At 42.8% G+C, this 26,748-nt stretch overlaps 1 protein-coding gene across 3 annotated transcripts; it reads right to left on the minus strand.

Moving 5' to 3' along the window:
• Positions 1-4,854: 4,854 nt before the first annotated feature.
• LOC102567604 (cryptic protein) lies at positions 4,855-24,128 on the minus strand. 3 transcript variants are annotated; one of them, XM_059724860.1, is made up of 7 exons: positions 24,073-24,128; positions 9,627-9,744; positions 9,094-9,143; positions 8,799-8,975; positions 7,706-7,820; positions 7,508-7,617; positions 4,855-5,349 (listed from the first exon to the last, which is right to left on the minus strand). In XM_059724860.1, the coding sequence occupies exons 2-7, from the start codon at positions 9,644-9,646 to the stop codon at positions 5,234-5,236; spliced, it is 588 nt and encodes a 195-aa protein (XP_059580843.1). In that variant the 5' UTR covers positions 9,647-9,744; positions 24,073-24,128; the 3' UTR covers positions 4,855-5,233. The 3 variants fall into 3 exon arrangements, with proteins under 3 accessions (XP_059580843.1, XP_059580844.1, XP_019333542.1); XM_059724861.1 differs by lacking the exon at positions 9,627-9,744 and having other exon boundaries at positions 24,073-24,120; XM_019477997.2 differs by lacking the exon at positions 24,073-24,128 and having other exon boundaries at positions 9,627-9,906.
• Between the last annotated feature and the right edge of the window lie 2,620 nt (positions 24,129-26,748).

The following is a 26,748-nucleotide window of genomic DNA, read 5'->3' on the forward strand; positions in this document are numbered from 1 at the left end:
ATGCACCTTATTTAAAAACATAACCATGACCCACCTCTGTTCTCTTTTAGACCATGGATACATGAATAATTCAATCTGTGACAGCAGAGATATAACTACCAGGATTTGTGCCCCGGCAGTAGGGCTGACAGCAGGGGCTGGGCTAGCTGCAGCAGAGGTGGCTGAGCTGGCAATGGTGGCAGCTGCTGTTTTTGGGTGTCTACAGAAGTTGCTTTTTTTGCCATTTAAAGTGCTTTATTTCTATGCCTTAACAGTAAGTACATGACTTTATAGCACTTTAAAAATGGGTACAGCGCTTTCAATTAACCCTTGGTAAATGAGATATTAAATTTGAAGCACTGTATTTTACAGCACTTTAGCAACCTACAGCACTTTAAATAACTTCTGTATGCTATTCAAATTTCTGGCCAGTGGAGAAGTCCCAGGAGGCTACAGATTACCCCCTGCCTCCTAGCCTAGAAAGTGCAGAGAGGCTCAGAGGCCCCTCCCACTGAACACAGCATTTCTGTCATGCAATTTTTATAGTGCTATAAAAAGTGCTCTAAATTACAGTGCTGTAACACATCCATGGAGCACTTCTTTACGCACCCCTTGTGTCCCCTCTAAGTAGTACCCAGGCTAGTGCTCCTGTGGGACACCACTCCTCACACTACTGGACAGGCCAGTCAAACTGTTAACAACAGCTGCCACCACAAAGTAGATTCAACTAGCCCCAAAATTGCAAACCTACTCCTGGATGACCTGGGGCTAAATTTGTCCCACTTTCAAATGTTGTCAGGAATGGAAACAGGAACAGGTTAGTGTGAGGTAAATGAAAGAAGGGCATTAGCTACTCAGTGGTAAATGACTGTGTACATGTGCTTCACCCTGTCATGCCAAGTTATGGGCAGCCAGGTGTGGGGGTCACCCAGGGTTGGAAGAAGCAACCAAGATCTGAGGGGAGTGGGCAGAGTCCAAGTGTAGGGGAGTCAGGAAGCCAGAAGATCCATCTGGGGAACTGAGTCAGAGAGCCAGAGGGTCAGACGGAGCATGAAGTCAGGAGGCCAGGTGAGTTCAGTGTCCAGGGATTCAAACCAGTCGGGTTAGGGAGCCAAAGGGTCAGGCCCAGCTCAGTGTCCATAGGCAAGCTGAGTCATGTAGCTAGTGAATCTGTCAGAGAGCTGGTAGCGACATAAGCCAACGGCGAAGTGGCCTCAGTACAAAGTTGAGCATTGTTACCCAGACATTTCCTTTTCCAGGTTAGGGGTTTTTACAGGAAGGGGCAAAGGGTCAGTTGACCTTGGCTGGCCACTCCAGTTGCAGGGAAAGGGCCAGCTTGGTCCTCATGGGGAATACATGAGGAGCCCTGCAGGCTGGCATGACAGGGAGCCAAGGGATGTATCTGGCCTGTGGGCTACGGGTTGAGCACCCTGATCTAGGTTTATACCTTAAGCTTTACCTTTCAGTTCTTGTAGCTGTTGTCTTAATGTACATTTTATTCTCAGGCTTATGTGTATAAACGTTGCTAAGAATACTTTAAAGAAATTGATAGAAACAACAGATTTGTTCTCTGTGTGTATATTCAACAAATAACTATTTCTTGGTTTGATGCATCTTTATGGGAAGTCGAGGAATCACTTCTCTCTCTCTCTCTCTCTCTCTGTATTGGAGTGTAACAGGGAACACTTGTTGTGTTACTGGAAAGTGGTGTGGCCCCTTTGGCAGGGTTTTGTATCACAGATACAAGGAACCAGCAGAGCAGGGGTTAAGGATAGAGTTATCATACATCCGGTTTTCCTGGACATGTCCTCTTTTTGGGTCCTGCCATCTCCGTTTGGGTGGTGTTTTAAAATATCAACAAATGTCTGGGATTTGGGATTTTGCCCTGCTCAACACTGACGTTTTTTCCCAGCACTGGGCTGCAACAGGGCAGGGGGGGCACCTGACTCCAGTTGGGGAAGGGAGTGGGGCTGGGGCAGCAGGGAGCTGCGTGGCTGCGCTGCACCAGCTGGAGATGCTTGCAGGGATGGGGGGAGAGCAGGGCACTGCAGGTCAGGAGTAAGGGGAACTGGTAGGGCTGGGGGGCGGGCAGGAAAGGGGCTGCAGGTCAGGAGTGAGGGGCACTGGCAGGGCTGGGGAGGCTGTGGATTGGGAGTGAGGGGCCATAGGGTGGGGCAGGGGACTGTGGGTTGGGAGTTAATCACCAGTGCTGTGGTTTGGGAGTGAGGGGCACTAGCATGGTATAGGGGGTGGGTTACTGTGGGCCAAGACTGAGGGGCAACAGCAGGGCTGGGGGGGCTGTGGCTTGGTGTGAGGGGCAGGGGCAGGGCACGGGCATATCACTACTCCCCCCCACTTTCCCTCGGACAGGCGTCTTCTTTTTTGAAACTGGAATATGGTAACCCTAGTTAAGTAACAGCCCTGTGGTGAATCAGCTGACATGAGTGGCACGTGACCAGAAAGGGGCAGGGTTTTAGTAGTATATAAACCAGAGCTAGAGTCAGAGCAGGGGGTTAGACCTGGGAAGCAGCAGGGTGAGGGAGCCTTGTGGGACGGTGGCTGCTAGGCAGGGAGCTGTGGGTATGTGACTGAAGGGACCTGATTCAGGGTCAGGCAGAAGTGTGGAAGTTAGCTGGGGGACTGGGGGGTTGTGTTGCTTTAAAAAATGTAAGTCTGTGTTTGGGTTTTAACCGGTGTTTTGGTTGGAACTAGAAAGGAGTGGCTTGGAGGTCCCATTAGTGCCTGAGGAGCATGTAAGTGCCTTGAGCTCTGCCAGGGGTCAGGCTCAAGGCATAGAAAGAGGTCAGGGGAGCCCAGAGCCTGAGAGAGGGCAGAGCTTGGGGATCAGAGGACCTGGAGCCCAAGAAGGGCAGGGACAGCTCAGAGAGGGGCAGAGCTTTGGGGACCAGAGGGCCTACAGCCTGGGAAGGGCAGAGATAAAGTCCCTGGAGGGCAAGACATGGGACTGGAGCCCAGAAGCCAGGTCTAGAACAGTGGGCCTTGGCTAAGGGACCAGCTAAAGGAAATGGGTGGAAGCTGGGAAGACTGGAGCCCTAACAAGGGAGTAAAGGCCTGAGGTAGCCTGGTGGCTATGGAGACTAGTGTTCTACTGGATGTGATGTTGAATAACATCAGCAAGGCATGGGTGTGACTACTGGGGTGGCTGGAGGTCTTGACTTAAGCCCTTAAAGCAAGCCAGGTCGGGAGAGTCCACCACTGGAGAAAAGAGAGCACCTTAGCATTAGTCTCTGAGGGCAGCCTACCTTTCATTAAGTTTCTATCAAAGTATGGCAGGTGGGAAAATGAGGTGAGACCCTGAGAGAGAGAGCCTAGCAGGGATGAGGCAACCTGTAGGGGGTATCACAATGGCCCTTGGGTGCCTATCCTGTTACATGGAGACAGAAGAATTTATTTTTCTTTTCCAGTGAGATATTGGGGAAAGGAAGGAAGTTTCTCATGTTATATGAAAGGATAATTTAATAAATACTTGGATTAACTGATTAATCTAAATACACATTAAGGTAAACTCTGTAATTCTCTAGACAGAAGAAGGTCATTTGTCCTAACCCATAACTTGGTGACACATTCTTCTCTGTAGCAACCAGGTTGTTGTCATGTTGTACATGAACCAGGCTGTTGCTCTGGTTCATATCATCAAATGAGCATAATCAAGTTGCTCTGCAGAAACATTTAAAATGTTTATGTACTTTCCACCCTGGGATTGTAATATCCTTATTTATATATGATAAACTTCTAATTCCACACTATGTATACATCCTCAAAGTTCTTTTACAGGGCATATGAATCCTTTAGGCACATACCTGCAGACACTTTAGGAGGGGATGAGCCAGAGAATCTGCTGCCTTATATTTCTTCATATACTGCCTTATGCATCTTACAGGCCATCGCCCAATGCTGTGAAGCTTATTTCCTATTTTAGGCTTAGCTTTTTTTTTCTCAGAGGGTGCATCTACATGTGCATATTAATGCGATGCAATAAATTCCAGTGCTTATTGCACCAGAGTTTATTGCTCCAGGCATATCATTTGCACATGTGCATGGGATCGCAGCACATTGAGCTGGGTCAAAGCCACTTGAGCTGGCAGGGAGCCTGAAGGGGGGTCAGCCTGCCAGCCTGGGACTGCTCCACCCTGGCTTAATGTGCTGTGTAGGAGCTGGCTTGGGCACAAGGGTGCTTCAGTGTAGGGCTAGCTGGCAGACAGCACCTGCAATTAAGCACCCTTGTGCCCCAGCCGAGTAGGGCAGTATTTACATGTGCACTGCTGTGGAATAAATGAGTTTACTCCAGCCTAATAAGGACGTTCATGTAGATGTGTGACATTTACTGTGCAGCTAATTAGTCTACTGCGCAATAAATGTCTCCTGTGGAGGCACCCAGAAAGGACTACATTATTTCTCTTATTTCCTCATTCAGGGAGATAACACCCACCTCCCCTCCCCACAATACAGCTTATCCTTGTTTTGGCTTCAGGTAGGTAGAAAAGTTTGGGCCCTCCTGGTGGTAAGCTGAGAGTAAGTTGGGGATGAACAGAGCACAGCATTTGCCTGGGCAGCATATGGTTACTGGAAAATTAATTTGCATATTAATCAAGGGAAGCAGCATATTGTTTACCTCTGGAGTCAGGATAAGAATTGTAATTACATACAGGAGACTGCAACTAAAGGCACAATCAGGTCCTACATTATCAGGGAGGGAAGGGGGTGGGGGGCAACACCTTCCTAGAGAGCTGCTCAGAATGACCCCTAGGATCAAGAAACAGCTACAGGGAATTCCCCTTACCAGCTTTTTACTGATCATTTACAAGGTATTGAAGTGTGGTTTGACTAAACAAATAAAATAAAGGTCTCTTTTCTAGTAAGTTTAGCTTTATTTTAAAAAATATTATTTTTCAATAATACAAAAAAAGTAATAGTTATAACTTAATATTTAAGGCATAGAACATCTGGGTTTTTTTCTTCCATTGGAAGAATCCATATTTTAAGAGTAGAGAACTGTTAAAATCAGGTCCTAACAGAAATAATAATTTTAATAATAAATACTTAGCATTCAACCATCTAGTGCCTTTTTATAATCTAAGCACTTAACTAGCATTAACCATATATATTAACATGCCCCTGTCAGGTATACGTAAATAGATACATCTTCTAAACTACACATTAGAAAAATTGAACTATGATTCCAAGTGTGAAAGTGTTGCAGCCCACAAATAAGATCTTTTTTGTATAGACACTCTCATAAATACTTGCTGCAGAAGAAGAATAGGGTGACAAGAGAGAATGCTGTTTGTTTTAATCTTGAGCCACTGGAATGTAACCTAGGAAATTCCTCCTCCTCTTCCTCTTTTACATCTGAGAAAAAATAATAATAATAGTAATAAAAAAGTGAATGGAAGTGAAATGCAAAGGATTTCTACAGACTTTGAAATTCCTTCCCCTTTCTCTCCCACCCACCCCCAAATAATCTTCTCAGGTACTTAGGTTAAAGCTATCAGCTGTGAAAGCCAATCAAAGAGTCTATTCTCAGAGGAGAGATGTGAATGGATGCCATCAATGATTGTTTGAGAAGCAACTGATAGCACTTATCAGCTCTTGCAGGCATCAATCTCAGAATAATCAAATGTAAATACCTAGCAAAGGAAAGGATGTTAGCAAGTGACATACTCTCAGTCTTCAAGCAAGCTTTTAACCCTTTCTTCAAGGGAAAAGATTACTTTTTTGGCCATTAGCACAAGCAGAAACGATTACCTTCATGCAACCTTTTAACAAAAGGTTCTCCACTCTGTTGCATCAGTTTTTTATTGATGTTACCCCAGTTGATGTCAAATTGGTCTAAAAGAGTAGAGTGTCAAGCCTTATGTCTCTTACTGTTGCAGGACCAGACATAACAGGATTGTGAAATCAGGGAACTCACTTTGCAAAAAAAAAGTTTTTGCACAGAACAACTTAAGTTGTTGCATGTAATTAGTTAATGGAGAAGCATGCAAGATAAAGACATTTAAGGTAATATGTGCTCCTATTTTTCTAGCCACCTGGTATTCCCTGCAGTGCACATCATTTGTCCTTTGTTCCTGGGATGGTAGGATATTCCCTGGTGGGATTAAGAAACTCTGGTTGCAGATTTATTTTTCAGAGTTCACATTTTATTCCAAGTAAAGTTATTTATTCCAAGCAAGTGTCATAGCTTTTCTATGCATCTTTTCAGGTATTCTCTTTCCCACCCAGCAAATTCCAATCTGTTCCTCTCCCAAACCCTTCAAAGGGACTTCGCTAAAGTGTGGGTCTCTGAAGATTTGCTTCTCAGGTGTGCGTGTGCGTACACATGTGTGTATGCATGAATACAAATTCCAATCTGTATCTGTTCCTCTCCCAGACTCCTTTAAGGGACTTTTTTGCTAAAGTGTGGGTCTCTGAACATTTTAAACATTAGGCAGAAAGCAAGGCAGTGTATAGATTACCTTGTTTAAAGACTGTCCTGCCTTCTGTTTAGCTTCAGACTAAAGCAGTTAGCTACTGGTCTCTGTTCATTTTAAAATGTTTACATGTGCATTTGCTTATTTGGCCATCATTTTGCAGCTAGTTTTTCAGAACTACCATTGCCGTTAGTGGTTGTTCTACATATGGACTAACTATGAGTAATTCAGTCCTAAGACATTCTTTTTCTACATTGTTTTCACAAAGAAAAATACCTTGAATTTTTACATGGGTCTTCAGCAGTAGATCTCCAAAAAGTGATTTAACAAAGTAGTTTTTTTCTTGTAATTTGTTGTAATTTGAGATTATTAAAATGTATGGTTTAATACCACACTAGATTAGTCTCGGCCTTCAAAACTTTACAAGTTTAGAGAACAGTCCAGACAGATTTGCTTCAGGAGAGAGGTTCTGATTTTTGCAGCTTGCTTTCAGGATGATTTTTCCCCCCCCCAAAAAGCCTGAATTCCTGGTGTCTCAGGTTTCACCTGTATAACATGGGAATGCTAATACATCTGTACAGCACCAGGCTGAGGAAAATTATTAATATTTTCAAAATGTAGTGATATCTTCTGATCAAAAGCTTGTGGTAAGAGCAAAAGTTTTATTTTTATATTTGTTAACAGATTTCAGTAAGACCCAGCAAATTCTTATGCATATGTGTAATTAGTCATGTGAGTTGTCCTCTTGTTTTAAAAGAATAGAATTGCATGCCTGCGCACAACTATTGCAAGACAGGATAAATCATTTGACCTCGTTGTCATTTGAAATATGGGAAATAGTTCTCTACTGCAAGTGTCCTGTGGGATTCATTATTTCTAAAGTGCTTTGAGATTTTTGGGTGAAGAAGTTCAAAATTATAATTACTGTGAAATTAAATGTGTTCTTGGTCACCGAGCAGGCTTTAGGTAGAACACTGAAACTTCAGTGCTCTATATAAAACTTTTATATAAAACTGAAACTTCAGAAAACAACTTTGTCAGGCAGATCATTAAAAAAGCACCATTAATCTCCATGGATTTGATAAGTTTTTCCTTACCACAGTTGTCTTGCATTCTTCCTGAAAGGCAGTGCAGCATGCCATACCCACATCGACAGAATCGACAACCCTTGATTATCCAGGCTCCGTGGGCAACAGGGCCACAGTTGCTGTTAATGATAAGGGAGAATTTTTTCCATTTCCCTGCCCATCAACAATGTTAAAACTGGAAGATTTCTGATTTCAGCTCTTTCTTACCGTTTCCGTTCATCATGCTCACAGTATCTGCCAGTAAAATGTTTTAGACATGCACAGAAACTGCCTAGGATACAGGTCCCTCCATTTTGACAACAGTGCCTGTTCAGCTTTTTACCTAAAAGACAATGATCCACAATTTACTAAGAAATAGAAAGGCTTTAAATCTCCTTTCTTCTCACTTGGTCTCTCAGGTCTCCCTAGCTGCGAAAGGATCTTAAGGATGTCTAGGCTTATTGTCTTTAAGGGCAATAAAATTAGCTGCCTGTTAGGGATGTTTGTTCAGTTAAGCCCAGTTTGTTTAGTTAAGGATTAAAAGCAAACTACCAGGGATTAAAGGATGGCCAAGAAGCAACTCCTGACAAGATCTACAGAAGTAGTACACACGTAACTGAAATATTTCATTTTGACAGAGGCAGGCCTCAGCCTCACTAATAAACCAGGGTTTTTTTCCCCTGGCAGTGTCCTTCTGTTTTTGATCCGTCATGCCACAAAAATGAAAGGAACTTCAAGGCGCTGTGTTTTAAACTGCCTAGGTTACAATCTTTAACCTGAAATGTTGTGATGAAGTAAAAATCTGCCATTGTTTCTGAATGTTATAGTTTGCTTCCAGACTGTAACTCTTAAGATAAAATGAAGGCAGGGTAGAGGTGGACTTAATAAACTAACTGAACCAGAGTTACACAAGCTTTATCTATGCTCGCTTTGTCAGCTGCTTAGATAAAATGAAAATTTTATGACCATCAAACCCAACATCATGTTTCACAAAGTCTGAATGAGACCAGTATACACCTCATTTGTAACTCCAGCATCTGCTTCTATTTTCTGTTATCCTAGATAGGGGTTTTGTAGATTAAAGATATGTGATTTAACTTTGATTTATTTATGTCTACTTTATCAGTAGGTGTGGAAAAGGACTTTAAAATGACCCATTTTAAACTAGCAGAAATCTCTTCTAAACTTCCAGCCTAGTTAGTGCTCAGGCTCTGGAAGAGAGGTTGCGACTTTTTTTTGTGAATAAATGTTTATGAAGGCAGGTTGTAAATGCGTAATGCAGCAATATTCTAGCATGGCATAAATAAATAATGTTACCTACTGTCTGTAATCCCAGTGAAAGGCACAAGACTCCTAGAATTTGGTTGCTTCCTGCTCTCATAACTTTGATTCATGTCATTAAGAGCATTTACAATAGTGTCTTGATTTTTTGGCTGCTGCTTTTGAGCTGTGGCATTGACATTTTCTCCAGCATGTTCATACTCTTCTTCTTCACGGCCTTGAAAAGGTAGGGAAAACAGAAGAAGGAGGAAAGGGGAGATTGAAATAAATTAATAGAAATATAAATTTATTAAAAAACTGCCCAGAACAGATTAGAAAAATGAAGCTTTCCTTACCTCTTCCAAAATGAATGACTTGCAAGGCCATAGGCACCATAAAAAGAATTCTACAGAACACCGAAAATATTGTATTAGTTTATGGGAATAAAAACTACAGAAAATTAAAACTAAGATTAATATTATTACTTATAACAATCTATTGTGACAAGAACATTTTAAGCACTATATAAGAGGTACAAATCAAACTATCACACCATGATTCACAAAATAAGCCAGTCTATGAAAAATAATGTGTTTGTATAACTTAAATTTTCATCCAGAATGCCACAGGTAATTCTAAAATGTGACTCTTTTCTGGGTGCTTTCTGTAGATGTCTTGACTACAATCTGATTATTACTGAAGCATCCTATTTCCAAGGGTACTGAAGTCAAGAAACATGCAATAACTTCCACTTGAACTAAGGTTTCAAATTCCTTCTGTTTCACTTTTGACTCCTCTTTAAAATAGTCTGCCTCCATTTTGAAGGGTTAACACAAAATTAAATAAGTTCTTGGATCTGGGAGATAATTGGCAGAACAGAAACCCTTACCTAACATGTTTCCAATACATGTTCCTACAGTCAGAAATGCTTGTGTGATTCTCAGCAGCTTGATTAGAAGTACAGTTCCAAGGTATGTTGTTATATGCAGCAGTCTTCTGATCATACACTGGGATTATTGAATCCAGACAAGGAAACAGAGAAGAGAAAGGATGATTGAGGAATTTTTCTTTTTTATCTCCAGACCATAAGAATATAGATGAGGCATCATTCCCAGGTCTGCTGCTTGTGGTTCTTCAGTAAGGTACTGACAGTCAATTACCATTTCTCTGAGCTTGAAAGTCAATAGCCCTCCCCTTACCAAGGACACAGCTTGCTGTAGGGGTGGAGCAATATCCCACAAGAAGAAGGTTGTTTCTGCTGTAGCTAAACCTTCAGCAGGCATTTCCCTGGTGAAACTCTCCCTTCAGGCAGTAGGAAGCAGGCTTCAGTGTAAAATGATATAAGCTGGTTTCATTTTCTCTGTTTTTCCTCTCCAACGAAGTATCCCTAAGCTTAGTTCAATGTTCAGGCAGACTTGCATCAAAACTCAACATCTGAACTTTGAGGAAGTTTAAAACCTAATTCAATCTGAATTTTGGGTTTTAAGTTTTATTTCTCCACTTCAGAAAGTGCCATTTACGATAGTTAATTTTTTTGCTTGCAATGAACCTCAGGGACTTACAGTTAGCCACCAGAATCTGCTCTGTATCTCAGTGAATATCCTGGTTTTCAGAAGGACTGACCTCCCATGGTTCCCATATCTTTGAGCACCCAAGTTTAGAATGTGTTGGCCTCATTGTAAATGTGTTATCTTCTGAAATGTTTGAGGTATTCGACACCAACACAGGTAAGACTACATGTTAATGGGTTAATGGTGTAGATCAGGGGTGTCAAACTCATCTGGTCCCTTGGCCTGAATGAGGTTCTCTGGGCTAGTCTGTGGGCCAGATGGATCCTGGACCTTGCTCTGGGGCTTGCATTGCATATGGCTTGTCAAATTATTATTGCCACTGTGGGGGCGGGTATAGGACACATGCTGCATGTGGTACCCTGCTGGACCATCCCTGTGCACTGGCTGTAGGGCTGGGCTGGTCTAGTAGGGCCTCGTATGCAGCTCACGCCTCAAGCTGGCCCCCTGTGCCATGTGCAGTGCCATTGTTGCTGGGTCCATCCTGTGTACCGTGCATCGGCCTCGCTCTAGCACAGGTGGCTGGCATGGTGCTGGAATGAGGCTGGCACATGCTGCACACCGCGTGTAGCTTGGACCTGGCATTGAGGGATCTACAGGTAGAACAGGTGGCTAGTGTGGGGCATGAATTGCATGCAGTGCCCTGCTGGATCAGCGCTGTGTGCTTGTTCTGGCGTAGTCTGATCCAGACCAGTCCTGGAGCATGCAGGGTCAATATGGCACAGGCACTGCATGGAATACGCACTCTGGACTGCCACCCTGTTTCACAAGAGTGCTCATGAGGCATGTAGGGTCATTCCTAGAACGATTGGCTGAATCATATGGCTCCATAGGCTGGACACAGACCACATGTTTAACACTCTTGGTATAGATCATCCATTACAAATCCTATATACATATGTCACTGATAGAAGACATGTCCTTCTAATGATGGTGTATCCTTTTTATTCTAATATAATAAAGGGCTTAGTGCATCTGCCCCTCTGTCTATAACACTCTTGGAGTACTCTGATTGGTTACTGAAACAACCAATCAGAGTGCTCTAAGTGCGTTACTGACAGGAGGTAGCAGTGCAGCAGAGTGCCACCATGATGGCAGGACAGAGGGGATGGAGCGGGGTGGGCTCGCCTTCCCCCTTCCTCCCCTGCCCTGCTCCCTGGAGGCGGTGCTGATGGAGGGGACAGCAGAGCAATCTTTCCCCTCCCCCCCTCCACTCCTGGGAGGTGGTGGCAGCATGGGGGGTGGGGTTAGGGTTAGGGCTAGCAAGCTTCCTGCCCCCTCTGTCCCCACCTGCTCCCCTCCCCGCCTTTTTGATGGGTAATTTGCTAGTGTAATCTATAAATGTGAAGGTTCCTTATCATGGATTCATGTAGTGGGAGAAATTATACCCTCCTGAAGAAAAAGAGGGAGGAGAGAGACATTTCTGTCTAAACCACATCTTTGGAGATATCATTACAACCACAGAAACACACCCTGATTTGATAGAAGGTGGAGCCAATTCTTTATTTTCTTGAATTTGCAACTTATGAAAAGAAAGTGTCTGCAACATTACAACATTAGCATCACTTAGCATAGGTGCAAGCAGGGAAGAATTGATCCCTTTTTACCCTTACTGGGTTTTGACAAAAGAAATTCTGGTAGCATGCAGCCGCTGCCACCACTGATCTGCTAGAGCATGTACCATATCTATAGGTTTCTGGTGGCTTTGTGTGGTTTAACTGCACTTGTTCTGCCAGCAGAGCCCAAAGTGCCTCCTGGGAAGATACAAGACAATGCTTCCCAACCTCTTCCTCAGCATGACCCCATTTAAACACTGGAAATTTTTTGCAACGCCAAAATGATACAGAGAAGATCAATGCCCTCATAGGAGGCATGGCTAGAGCAGAGCCTGTGGCAAGGGAGGATGTGGGCTGCCCCCCACCCTTTTCACAAATTTGGGGGACACATGCCCCTCCCCCCCACCCTCCCTTCCTGGGAACGCGTCCAGTGGTAGGGAGCCAGACCTCTGCCGTCCCTCCAGCTGGGCCCTGCATTCGGGCGCAAGGCCCCATGCACCAGCCCAGCTGTGCAGCACTCCCAGCTCTAGTGCCAGCCCTGCCCTGCCCCACTCTCTCCCTCTGTCCCTCCATCCCTCCTACTCTGTGGGGGCTTCAATCTGTCCCTCCCCCCATTGACTTAGCTGAAGAGAGCTGCTCTCCGCACTGCCTGGCTGCCACATGTATCTGTGTGTATGCCCATGCATGTAGTACCCCCTACCTGATCACCCTAATCACCCTGATTTTCACTGTAATTGGTCAACTGTCGAGTGTCTTTGCAACCCCATTTTTTATTGTTGTGACGCTAAATGGGATCATGATCCCAAGGTTGGGATCCACTGGCATAAGATATTGAAGGATCCACTAAAATTGTCAAAAGGTGCCTATACATGTCTTCTATCAGCTGCTGGATAGTGTCAAGAGCCTTCTTTCACTCAGGGGAGGTGTAACTGCCACCAGAAGCAAGGGGTTTCCTGCTGCAGAGGAGCTATGGATATAGATGTGTTCATAATTTTGATGGCAGGTCTTGAGTTCAACCAGCAGAACATTTCAATGTAGGCTATGTCTTGGGTTTTGTACATTTTGTGATAACAATTAGAGGTACAATTTATTCACACTACATGCAACATGTAAGAGAGGAACACATGTTCTTGTTAAGTTCACTTTAGCAAAACCTGGGGTTGAACTCAACCAGTGATATCAGTGTAAAAGATAACTTGTGCATTTTGTCTCCAGTAGGAATTTACATCAGGATAGCTAACTTAATGTAAAAATATACCATGAAGCCTTAGGTGACCATCTATACTACAGACTTTTGTCAGCAAACAAACATTAGTCAGGGTATGATTGATATAAAACACACTGGCCTCTGAACAGAAGGATATATGCAGCTATCTGGAGATAGCTGCGTACAACTGATGGATATGATTGCACCTCACCACTAGACAGCAGGGAGTAAGTAATAAGTAACCTGTTGGCCTTGTGGAAATAAGTATCCCTAGATAAGCACAGACAGATGACACCTATGCCATTGTAACTGATTTGTTCCAGGTCAATTACATACCAGGTTGGGTGAAGTTAACCTGATATAGGGGTTTGCACCGTCTGACTATCATTTTTTACATATAGTCTGTCCAGGCCTGATGTGCAGCCGCAATCTTAGCATTTTCAGGCTACATTTTATCCCAACTATGGTCCAATAAAATATATCACCCTACGAAATCCTTGCCCCTCACTTGTAGCTCATTGTGTTCTAGCTTAGGTTTGTTCCTGACTTTAAATCCATATTAGCCACATTTATTCTAGAACACACACTTGCACTGGAATAACCAAAATTTATTATATTTAGCCCTGTCTACATGATACGCTGACTGTACAGTAGCTTATTACTACTGCACAGTAGTGTTGCATCATGCTTTCTGCTACACGACACTACTGTGCGGTAGTAATGAGTTACTGAGCGGTCAGCATCATGAAAAAGCAGTCATTTAGTACTTATTTATACAAGTATTAAATGACTGCACAGTAATGACTACACAGTCAGCGTCTCATGTAGATGCGACCTTTAACACCATTTTCTCTCTTGGTGTATATATGTGTAGACGAGTTTTCATTGTAAGTTAGAGCAGAAGAGGAACCACTGTCTGATGGGGACATACTAGGTCACAGATTCTGGACTTGAAACTTCATTTAAAAGGAAACAGGATAAAATCAGTGGTATACCACAAAATCCAAACCTAACTGAACAGTGTCTTAGATTAAATTGAAACAGAATTTAATATCTGGTTGATTCTTTCACCATTTATGCCACCTGCTTCTTTTGGCTCTGGTTCAAGAAAGCACTTAAGTTCTAGAGACCTGAAGTTAAGTGTGTGCTCAAGTAGGAAGCAGGATAGAGGTGAACCTTACAGACTAACTGAATCAGAGATGCATAAGATTTAGTGAGCCACAGGTCATTTCATCAAATGCTCAAGTGCTGAGTCAAATAGAGGGGCTTTTTTGAATTGGGCCATAATCTGCTTCATGTGGCTTTGGAAATGAAATAAAGCTAGTTTCTGGTTTGCATGTATTAATAATTCATTTTTTATTTTCAGGAAAAATGTTTCAATAATGTGTTTTTAATTTTTTTAATCAAACATTCCTAATCACAGGGAGGTGCTTTATTTTTTATTTTTTAAAACTCTGCTCTAAATATGAGATTTATCTTCCTTATCTATAAAAAGTGGATAATGTTTTGAGTTCAAGAGGAAAAGCAGTAGATACATTAGTTTAATTATAATGATTCTTTTAAACAAGACATAAACTTTAAACCTATCTTAATTGTCTTTGCCTTTTTTATTTAAAACCTTGAGAAAATGAAGCTCATTATCCAATTCAGTGCTCTTTCCTTTACCACAGACTGAAACCAGAATGGGGAGAAATAAACATGCAAAATAACCATTTAATTTTTAGTAAATGTAACCTGGATGCAGTTCTATCAAACTACTTCTCTGACATTAACATCTTAGTTTTATATTAGAGGTAACTTAAAAATATTGAAGCCAGTAAAAAATAGATACGTTTTCACATCTTGTGCCATTTGTTTAAGATCAGAAGTCAGCCTTGTGGAGTGGAAAATCTGATGGCTTGGGGAGTTGTAAAACAATTGATAAATGTTTCTCACTATGATTCATTGTTTCTTTCCCATCTCTCTACAGGCACATAGAAAAGCACATGTATGAATTGAGGCAACAGATGTATGATGCAAAGATGCCATTTTTGCTTGACTGACCGATGAAGATGAGTTTGGCACAAAGCTATGAAATATTCTCTGCTGTTTGCCGTGAACAGAATATACCAGAAAATGATGAGGGTAAGTCCATCTCCTTTATCATCTGCAAACAAGATAAGAATGGAGACAACTAAGGAATCGGGCTAAGAATTTCAGTCAAGCCCTGTGTACGCTAGAAGACTTTCTGATGGTTAAACATTAATTAGGTACTTCTAATAGATATTGTGTCCTTCAATGTGCCTGCCCTTACCAGTCTGGTTTACATAGATGAGTTTTGTATATCTGTACAAATTTGCTTCATTAGTGCAAAAGATTCAGTATGTCCTTGTAGCAACTGCATTTAGCAATGCACCAGTGTATTGTGGGTCTCACGAAGTTTAGGTCATGGTTCCTAGCCCAGATTCCTGATGTAGGAGCACATCCACAAGGAACTGAGTAACGTTGTGCAGTTGACTCAGTATTTCCTAGGTTCAAGATATCTCAGTTGGCACTTGAGGGCCAAGGGGAGCCATGGGCAAAATTTCAGCTGAGAATGAGGGTTGGCAGAGGGTGGGAGCTAAGCAACTTGGATATCACTTCCTTTCTGGAGCCCTTGCTGCAAATACTGACTGCTCAGGAGTTAGGAGAGCTTAGACTAGGGATGCTGCAACTGAAGCATCTGCTTCTAGGAAGCTATAAGGCTTTAATTCGTCTTTAGATTGGAGCGGAGTTATTTGACAGATGGGAGCGGAGTTAAGTTGGTGGCCTCAAATAAAAGCATTGGAAGGGTGTTACCTCTGGTGGGATATGTGTTATAGAGGGATCATACATAAAGATGAAACTCAGAGCATCTAAGATCACTAGGAAATCTAGCCACAAAACTAACCAGATGCTTGGACTATTAATAGCATGAATGATAGCAAAAGAAAAGCACCATATTGTTCCATTATGTTTCAGTCCTGTGTATCAGTTGACCCCACATTTTATGGTTCCTTTTGAAAGACGAAATTGTTTACATGTGATTGGAGCAGTATGGAGCCAGTTGTTTTCTTGGCTACAACTAATAGAAAACTAATTATTTTTAGATTGTAGGAAGTGAGTTTGTGTTCTTTTTTATAAATTTCAGTTGTTCAGTTGAATGGTATATTATGACCATTCACCACCTCTCCAAACCAGAAGTGTTCAAAAGTGGTCTTTTACCGTAAGAATCTTCTGATTCTGCCAGGATCCATTTTTGTCATTCTTCTTACCCTGTATATAAGAGACAGGAGATTTTGATGCACAAACTTACCCTAGTTTAATTATATTTAGTTACGTTGGTGCATATTCTTATATCATTATCCTTATTCAAGTTTAAGTGGTTTATTGTAGCTTAGCTGGAACATGTTGTGAATCAACTCTGTGATTGCTACCAGGTCATATTCCCCACTTGAGAGCAGGAGGCCAGCAGGGCAAATAACACATTGACATGCATCAACTGATGCATCTTGTGTAAAACTAAGGAAGTGATACTCTTGCTGTACTCAGCACTGGTGAGACTGCACTTGGAGTATTGTGTCCAGTTCTGGGTGCTGCACTTCAATAAGGATGTGGAAAAACTTGAGAGGGTCCAGAAAAGAGCCACCCATATGATCAGGGACTTGCAAGGCAAGCCATATGAGGAAAAGCTAAGGGACCTGGGCCTCTTTAGCCTAAGGAAGAAAGGTTGAGAGGGGACTTGATAGCGGCTTACTGCTATATCAGAGGAGTGCATCAGGAGCTTGGTGAACAACTGTTCACTAGGGCACCCCAAGGGAAGACCAAGACAAATGGATACAAACTTCTGGAAGTCCGCTTCAGAGCTAATACCAGGAAAAACTCCTTCACAATCAGGGTGTCCAGACTGTGGGTTAAACTCCCTCAGAGGTGGTGCAGTCATCTACCCTGGCAGTTTTCAAGAGGAGACTGAGCAGTCACCACACTGGGGTCACTTGACCCCAGTTGCCTTCCTGCCTAGAGCGGGGTGGCTGGACCCAATGATCTGCAAGGTCCCTTCCAGCCTCTAACAATCTATGAATATATGACACTTAAGCTAAACTGAAAAAAAAATCTTAAACTAAAATTAAAGACAACCATGCAGTGGGTTGCACCACATTAACTAAATGGGCTTCAATTTAAATTGGGGCAACTCTCCTGCTAGATATACTGACTGTGGTGATACTCTAAGACCCTAAAACTGTAGTGCTACTCTAAGGCTTTTACTGATGACACTGTAAGGCCATTTACAGGTGTTACATTTCTATCAGGAGAATTGATGCTTTTCCAGTTGAAAATAGGAACATACAAGTGTTCACTCAATATCTCTTGGGGGATAACATGGGAAAGATCTTCTAGGTTGACACCTGGAAATTCTCCCTTGCAAGAGAAACCCTTGGGCATGCTTCCAAGGCACTTAGGAGAGTGCCTTAGGAGTGTACAGGCACTCTCCAAAGAATAAATTCCTGTATAATCCCTATGTTTTCCTTGCATTGGATGGAGAGGGGTGAGTAAACCAAGGTGACATCAGACTGCAGAAGCCAGTATGAACAAAGCTAAAATGATATTACTGAGCTGGATAGGCAATTCTAAGAACTGGTGGACCCAAGGAGGATTTTATCATGTCATGCCTAGATGTAGCAAGAGGAGGGGATGGGATGTTACTGATAGTGGTTGACAGCAAAAGCAGATATAACTTTCTCACTGCCTGCCGCTTGCATACACAAAATGAAATCAGCCTAGTAGCAAGCACTATTCCTTATTGGGTGGATTTTCTGTCTACTGAGCCCACTGTTTGTCTATATTTGACCAGGCTTAAAAATGTTATATATTTTACACAAATTGAATTGCAATTTTTTTTCAATATGTTGTGGATGTATATTTTTTCTTCTTAAAAAACGTATAGAAAAAGCAAAAGAGGGGAAACAAAGGAAGAAAACAAACCAAAACTCCAAACCCATAAGGTGAGATTTTGTTTTGGTTGCCAAAAAACAAAAGGGAACAAATATTGACTGATTTTTTTCATTAACACTTTCTTTTTGTTTGAAGAATCATTTTTCATAAGGCTCTTTCTCTCTCTCTCTTTCTTTTTTTTTTTTTTGTAAAAAAAACTTTAATTTTGTAATGTGTCAGTAAGGAGAAGGGATTTGAGACAGCAAATCCATAGAGTTGGGGCTGTGTTTCGGGGGTTTTTTTGGTCACCATCCAAACCTAATTCATTGTAATACTAGTACTTGTCCTCTTTCATTACTCTACTGCCAAGTAATTGTCTCCTGTCCACCATCGTAGGAGTTTGTGTGGATGCCTTTGGTGAAAAATGGACTCTTGAAAGGTGCAAAAGGGATGAGTTCTGTCTTATTTTCCTACACTCTAACTGGGTTTCACTTTGAGGATATTCATTTTGTTTGGCACTGTGCTTAAAGCTGCATTCAGACAGATACTGTAGGCATGTCTTCATTGAAGAGTTAACTCAGGCATTTACTTGAGTATTGACCCTTCTGCTCACATACAGACCTCTGGATTTTGGTGGTATTTTCAAGTTGGGTTAGCTGGCTTGGTATAAGCTCTAACCAGAATGATGCTTTTACTGCAATGAACCAGTACTAATACCCTGGGTACACTGAGCTTTTCTGAATGGCAAAGTTCATTCTTTTCCCCAATCAGAGAAAAGGCCCTGGCATTCTTTTTAGGTTAGTCAGCCCAATCTGAGAGCATCTTTCTGGGGAAGTGCATTGTTTCAAGTTCAAAAGCATTAGGTAGCTTGTAGAAAATGCAGCCATCTCTCAGAAATGTGTGTTGTCAATGGTTTAAAAAAAAAAAAAAAAATAAAAAATCAAGAATCAGGTAAGAAGCTTCTTCTAGAATTGTCCTCTAGGGTGCCCTAGAGGATATGAATTGTTGAAGAATCTTTACTCAGAGTGGTCACTGACAGGGTGGGAAGGCTGGTCAAACTCATGTAGTTTTTGTGCCTTAGCTTCCTCTTTAGACTACTTTTGAATAGTTTGAATGGAAGTCGTGTTTTTAAAATCTGTCCATACCTTAGCAAATATACTTGTAGAAAGATAAGGAATGCTTATGAAATGCTTGGAGTGCACTTGCTTATTGACTAAGAGGCCAAAATATCAAAGTCCTTTTCCTTTGTGTTTGGATCTGAGCACTTAAAAACATATTGTAATGTATATAAGTCCAGTTTAAGCGTGTACCTGGAGGTACATATATATGAACTGACACTGAAAAGGCAAAAATCCCCCACTAAAGATAGAGCTGAAAATGCCACAACTAAAGTCAAAAGTAGGATTCTAGACTGAGGCTCTATTGTTGGAGTAGTTAAATCACACCTGGGGCTATGAAATTAATAGCCACATGCTGAGAGACAATTCTAATTCAGTGATCTTGCATATGTATGCTGACAACAAGATTAAATGGGTGAAACAGAAAAGCAGCAAATGTTGTTATAAGATTTCTGTACATGTAATAAAGCTCTTAAGGAAATCTGTTAAATCTCTGAATAACATTTCAAGCTTAATTTGAAGACTATCCTTTTAAACTTGCTTTTCCTTTTTTTGGCAGGAGTAGTTACAGATTTAAGCAAAAATGACCAGTGTTGCTTTAATCATTTGTTTCCTGAAAATAGCAAGAAACAGCAAACTTTTAATTGTGTTTCTTTGTAAATGATTATATGGTATATTTGAAACCTTCTAGGGGCCAACCTGATATCCCAGCTACATTTTGAAGAAATGTAATCTGTTTATGGTCTGAACATATCCTAATTTCAAAAGTCTGTAGCAGTATGGTTTGTTTTGGGTTTTTTCAGAAAAAAGGCCCTGAATTTGGGGGAGAAGGGTAACATTTGTGTACATCTTTAGACTCATACACATGACTGTCCCAGTGAAAGTCAATGCAGTCAGATTCATCCAGGACCTTTTGGGACCTCATATATTGCACTTATGTGGGGTTTCAAAGAAGTCTCTGAATCATCCATACATCTATGGAGTCTTTTGGGATATATGGCTCTATACACAAGTCTGGTCTATACTACAGAGTTTTGCTAGAAATAGCTAGGATGGTTGAGTGTATGAAACAATCACAGTCCCTGGCTGACATGACATATTGCTGCTTGTGTAATACTTAGTGTGAACGTATGTATGCCCCTAGAAGAGAAATTATGTTAGTTCATCATATATTGTTCAATGAGATGGTGTAGTTATTGTGGAAGAAAAAACATTTCTCTTAGCATTAAGAGAATGCTAAGAGAAAAGTCGGGTGTGAGAGAAAAAAGGCTGTGGGTTGGGAGTGAGTTAGGGTGGGGGCTGGCAGGGCAGGGGCTTAGGAGTGAGGAGCAGAGGCAGGGCATGGGCATATCACTGCCCTTCCACAATCATATGCTCTCCCCACTCTCCTCTATGCCCTACCCCCTCTCTCTCCCAAGTGTCCTCTTTTTTGATACTGGAAATATGGTAACTCTAGATATACTGCCTCTTCTTTGGAAGCGCTGCCTATAGTGGCAGAGGCTGTGTAGTATAGACAATCTCATGGATGCACAAATGTTACTTGGGGGATCTATGTACATTGATTTCATTGGAACTATTCGGATGAATAGAATTATGTGCCTTGGTGATTGTAGGAACCCTTACTTGATACACTTTCTTATAACAGATAATTCAATTGTTTTTTTTCTACTGTTCATTGGAACATATTTTTTTCACTCTCTCCTCTTACAGAACCTGAGAGGTGATGATTTTCAAAATATTCCTTTTAAGCATGGCTATATATAACAAGGAAAAGAAACACTGTCTAATACCGGTAGCTGTTGAAATAATTGGCTAAAAACAACTGATTTTAAACACTGCATTTCATTTTGTGGATTGTGCAGATATTTACTGTAAAAAACAAAGATACAGTAAGCAAAAAGGTAACATTTAAAAGCTGTTAGCCTCAGTAATGAAGGTGACTTGCTCACATTTATAATGGAACCAGTAAGTAGGAAGATAAATACTGTTAGGGGGTAAGGATGAAGTCAGGAGGGTAAAAGTATTATACATGTGTGGGAAAAAAAAACCATGTCAATGAACAGTGTCACTTTTCCACCATGCTCATTTTGGTTTGACAAGATAGTAGTCTTAGGGACATAAGTCGGGGTGTGGGGGGTGTGATTTTCCTGAAACATGAAGATTTGCTTGATCTATTGCACAGTGTACAGAATATATTATTATTAGCCATTTTGTATGGGCAAGTCTGATTGCTCTCAGTAGAGAAGTCCCTATAGGTCCTTTGCCACAATCAGTGGACAACTGGCATGTTTTCTTGTAGAAAACATCCTGAAGATTTGCAAGAACTGAAGGGAGAATCATATGCTTAGTGTAATCTGACATATATTATTTGTCATAATTGGAGCTAGGTAACTTTGGTAAAAATATATTCATGGAAGCTGGTATATTTTTTACTGGTTAAGTTTGTCTCTCTCAGAACTGCATCATTTGAGAATTTGAGGCCTTGAATGAAACAATGTGATAAGCTAAACTATTTTAGAAAACAGAAATGACCAATGTTTGCTCCTGAAAGTCCCAGCATCTAGTCATTTAACCCCAAAATGGGAACGAGAAAAATCTATTCACGTCAATGACAGTGAAATTCATATGTATAATATTTTACAAACATTGTTTATTTTTATTTATTGAGAAGTTGAGACTGGTACATTTTCTACTGATGGAAAGAGGGTAGAGAGAAATTTGTTGACATAGCCATTATGGCATAGCTATACTAGCACAGAGGCTCTTATGATTTGAATGTGGCTGTTGACACATAGGTTAACAAGGCAGAAAAAAACATGCCAAGAGGCCACAGGCTACAAGGAGATTGAAACTAAATTCAATTTTGCTCTTTAAATCAGTGGGATTCTGCTATGTCCACTCTGATAGCTGCTTTGGGGAAAAAAAAAAAGAAAGTGTTGGTCTCCAGGATTGAGGCTGATATTATATAAATGTAGAGTTTTTCACCAACCTTTTTTCAGGAACTATCAAATGATCTTCAGCTTTTGGGTATAATACAAAAGTGTTTCCTACATGTGGTCTTTAAAGAGTTAGATTCAGACTAAAGTTTAGTTCTCAGATGTTTTAACAGATTTCCACAATACTGCAAGTCAGGAAGTGAAGCTAAAGCCATAAAGTAAGAACACAAACAATGAATGTGTGTTTTGCTAATGCAGTTTTGTTTGAATAAGGATTAAAGGGAAGCAGGTGGGAATTTCTAATTAGCAAAAAACTTAACTCAAGCATTTGCCAGCAGGGCAAGTTTCAGGTCAAGTTTAAAACTTGACATATGTGTATGTTCTTGCATTCATGGCGCACCTTAGCTTATCTCAAAGCAGTTTCAAACTAGCTTTGGGCACATCTACATGGGCATATCTACATGAGATGTTTGCAGTGGTTTACCATGCAGTTGACCAATTAACTGTGCAGTTCACTGTGCAGTAAATGTTTCAGCAACTGTTAGGGTGCAGGAAACTAATAAACTCCTCAGCATGGTAGTACTTGGAAATACAAGTACTACCCTGCTGTGGAGTTTGTGTGCAGCAGTGCATGTGTAAACGCTGACTGACTGGCTGTGGCATGAGGGTGCTTCAGTGTAGGGACTGCCTGCCAGCTAGCCTCATGCTGAAGCACCCTTGTGCTGCAGCCACCCCCTCCACAACACACGGGGCCTGGTTGGAACAGTCCCAGGCTGGCAGACTGACTTCTGAGGCCCCCCTCCAGCTGGAGCTGCTCTGATGGGCTCCTTGTGCTGTGCATGAATAAACTCCAGAGCCAATTGCTCCAGAGTTATTTGTTCCTGGGTGCACATTCAAAAGGTGCACCTGGGAGCAAAAATCTCTGGATCAATAAGCTACGGTGTTTGTTCATGTACACTAATTGTAGGTCTAGTTGCACCCAAAAGTACTTTTAGAGTGCTCATGATTTTCTTCTTTAAGTGAAAATCCACCATTTTCACAGCTAAGTTTCTCAGGGGATACAGATTTCAGGGTGTGACAGGGGGCCTCCTCGGGGCTGATCTCCACGGCCCGCCCCCTGTCTCTGTGACAGGGGGCCTACTCAGGGCCAAGCTCTTCGTGGCCCACCCACCTGTCTCTGGGCAACCGCCTGCTTATCTCACCCTCCACACCTTTGATGATAATTGATTCGTTAAGATATTAATTAAGCGGGAGGCTGCCCATTGTAATGCCCCGATGCCAGGGGGTGCTCTGTGGCTCCGACCTCCCCTAATACCGCAGCCCAAGCCTCGCAGATGGCATCTCGCTGTTCTCATAATCACCGGCCTCACACTGGGCCCCAGAATCATCCGTACTGGACCCCACTATGATCCTCTCCTATAAGGCAGCCACTCCGCCATCATCCAGGCTACCTAGCCCCCCCAAAGACATGTTCCCCTCTTGGGTGTGGTCCCCCCAGGACCTTCGGCCACTTGCCCTGGCCCACCTCCAGGCCAGTCAGGACCCCAGGCCCCCAGCTCTTGGGCATCCCTTGTGGTGGGCCCCTGACCCTTTTGACTCTCCAAGTCCTGGCCCCAGCTTGGGCCAGTCAAGGGTACTCTCTCCCTTCAGGCTGGGTCTCTAGCCGCTCACTCGCATCCTCAGGCCTCACCATGCCACTACTCCCTTTCTCCTAGGGGCAACCGCAGCACCACACCCCGTACTCCATCACTCACTCAGGGTCCGCCCTCTCTGGGCCTCTCACAACACTGGCCCTCTGGGCCCCCCAACAAACACAAGGGTAACCCACCCAGTGGTGGTGGGAGCTAGGGGTTAAGGTGCCCCAACCCGCCTTTCACCAGGGTGGTAACTGGCCTGGCATTTCCTGGGGGCTCCTGCGCCACTGAGAGCCCCACCAGGCCACCCACTCCCAGCAGGGTGCAGTTTCAGGTCATGCCCAGGACCAGGAGCCTCCTAACCATCCCCTTGCAGCTCCCCCTTACCTCCAGGTCATTCACAGCAGCCCTTTGGCTAGACAATGTTGCTGCCTGGCCTCCAGCAGCCAAACTGCCCTGCTTATATAGGCCGCCGCTGTCTCCAAAATGGCTGCTCTAATCAGGCACCTGAAGGCTGCCAGCTCCAGGCCCTTAAAGTGGCAGACACCCCCTGTGCTCTGCCACACAGGGGTACAATGAAAACTTTCTCACCTGGAAAATAGGCCTGAATTTTCACACACAAAAGTTGCAGAGGATATATATAAATGCTGTCCCTTTTTACAAAAATACAGATCAAGGATGGCCAACAGTGGCACAGGTACAAGTGGCATGGGCATCCTCCATGTGGCATGCTGGAGACTGGGGAGGTGACAGGCAACACAGTAGTAGATAGGTCAGGAAGCAGAAATAAAGCAGCAATTGGTCCGAGAGCTCAGGGAAAGAAGTGGGAAGCAGAGCAGCAAATCAGATGGGAAGTAAAGGGATGAGAGTAAAAAACAGAACAGAAGATCAGGCAGAGGAAGAGGATTGGGGTGGCACTTGGGGAAGGTGAGGGACTAATTTGTGGCATACTGACCAAAAAGCTGGGCTCCCACTGGCATCAATATTTGGTGTCTTTCCTGGTGAAATATCTTTCCACAGTTCTAGTTACAAATTCTGATTATAATCTTGGAAACATTTATGTACATGAACAACTACTTCTCATTGACTTGTATGGGGACTGTTCATAAGAATAAAATTATGCACATATGTACATGTTTGCAGTACTTGATCTTATAAAAATAATGTCTACTATTCTTTAACTTCCTTGGAACAGTTGATTAACTAATTTTACAGATAAGCACCAAATTTTTAAGTCCTTACCTAGTCATTATTTAGGCAAGACTGTCTCCAGCTATGTCTTCACTGCAAAAGATGTGTGTTTTTACAGAGATAAAAACATTCACTATTCCATACTGACCTATACTGTCCACACCTTTGAAAGATCTTGACTAGCTACGTCAAGATAAAATCTCTCTGTGCTTCATCTCCACTGGGACTTTACAGTGAGATGATTATCTCTAGCTGGTCTGCTTTTACATCAAGAAACTGTATGTAAACACACATTTCTTTCAGGTAAGACCTAGCCGAATTGACTCATTAACCCTGTAAGCTGTGGTTGCAGAGCAGACGTTGCTGCTGTAAGTAGTTAAACTCTGTCATGTTCTTGTGCAGGGATAAGTGGTTAATCTCTGCCACTTTTCACAGCCTAGAGAAGGACAACTGTTTGTGTAACTTTCCACCAAGTACACAAACCAGCAAAAAGACTACGTTAGGGAACGTTCTGTTTCTTTACCCTTCACTCTGGGAGGTCAAGGAGACTGGCTGGCAAAGTGGCTGAAAGTTCACCAGGTTTTCTTTAGAGTGGGCCACATGAGTTTGACATCAGCTTACCTGCAACAAGAAGAAAAAAATTGACATTTTGCACGTTTCCCTTGGAGGGCCTATATCAGCACTCTTTTTCAGGGCTGTAACCAGCAAAGTGGCTGCACTGTTTCACTACAATTTATTTTTATTTGGATTACTAGCAAATTGCCCATCAAGAATGTTGGATGAATTTCAAATAACAAAAACAAAAAGATAGATTTTACTTTTTATATTTCTTAAATAAATTAAAGATTTATACAACTTAAATAAAACAGGATGAACATTTGAAGATACTAATCCCTTCCTGCACTTGCTCTCATCCAGCCGGCAGGAGGCGGACCCGTCCATGCTGCTGTCTGGCTGCTTGCGTGCTTCTTTGCTGGGCAAGGGCTGGCGAGCTCCATGCCTCACAACAGCTGCCAATGTCCCAGGGCTTCCTCTGCCCTGCCCCAGGGAACCCCCTTCCCTGCTCAAGGCTCAGGATGGGGCTACTGCTACTCACCCACTGCCTTGTGCCTCTGCCCAGCTCCCACTCTTCCTCAGCTGACCCCTCCCTCTGCTGTCCCTGCCATGCCGGGCTCCTGGCACTCTCCTGGGAGGAGCTCAGTAGAAACAGCCCTGGCCCCTGACTTTTTTTCCCAGTTCTGGAAGTTGGGATCATCCTGACATGGTCACTAAACAAAGCAAAGAAATTTCTCTTAAGACACAAATGTTCTCTCTCTTACAGTTTTCAAGCTATTCGCATTTAGAGAGCATTACGGACAGACAGACACACAGACAGGTGGACTAAGCCCTTTACATGTATATATAATATCCACTAGGAACCCCATTCGTAGGAATAGGACTCCATTAGGATCTGGGATAGATTCATAGGGGGGTTGGCGGGGCAGCTGCTTATCAGTTTGGCACAGCACCTTTGGCTGTAGCACACATCAGGTCTTGGTGCAGGGTCTGGACAGACCCTGCTTTCATGCAGCTCCAGAACCCATCAAGAACCCAGGGGGTGAGGATTGCCAGTGCCACTTGTCCCCTCTTTTCCCCTCAAGCTGAATTCAGTTGGGCAGGGAAGAGAGGGGGAGGGTGAACAGCAGCAGCTGTAGCAGTGATGACTAAGCCCCATAATCACTAGGGTGACAACCACTGGTGTGCTGCACAGGCAGCGGGCTCACAGTTGGCCCCTTTCCCAGGCTGGAGGGAGAGCCAGAGCTGTGGTCTGCATGAACACAGGGCTCTGCCAGCCAAGCAGGCAGCAAGAGCAGACAGTGCTCCCTAGGGCCC

This window comes from Alligator mississippiensis, chromosome 3 (assembly GCF_030867095.1).
Source record: "Alligator mississippiensis isolate rAllMis1 chromosome 3, rAllMis1, whole genome shotgun sequence".
Classification (NCBI taxonomy): domain Eukaryota; kingdom Metazoa; phylum Chordata; order Crocodylia; family Alligatoridae; genus Alligator; species Alligator mississippiensis.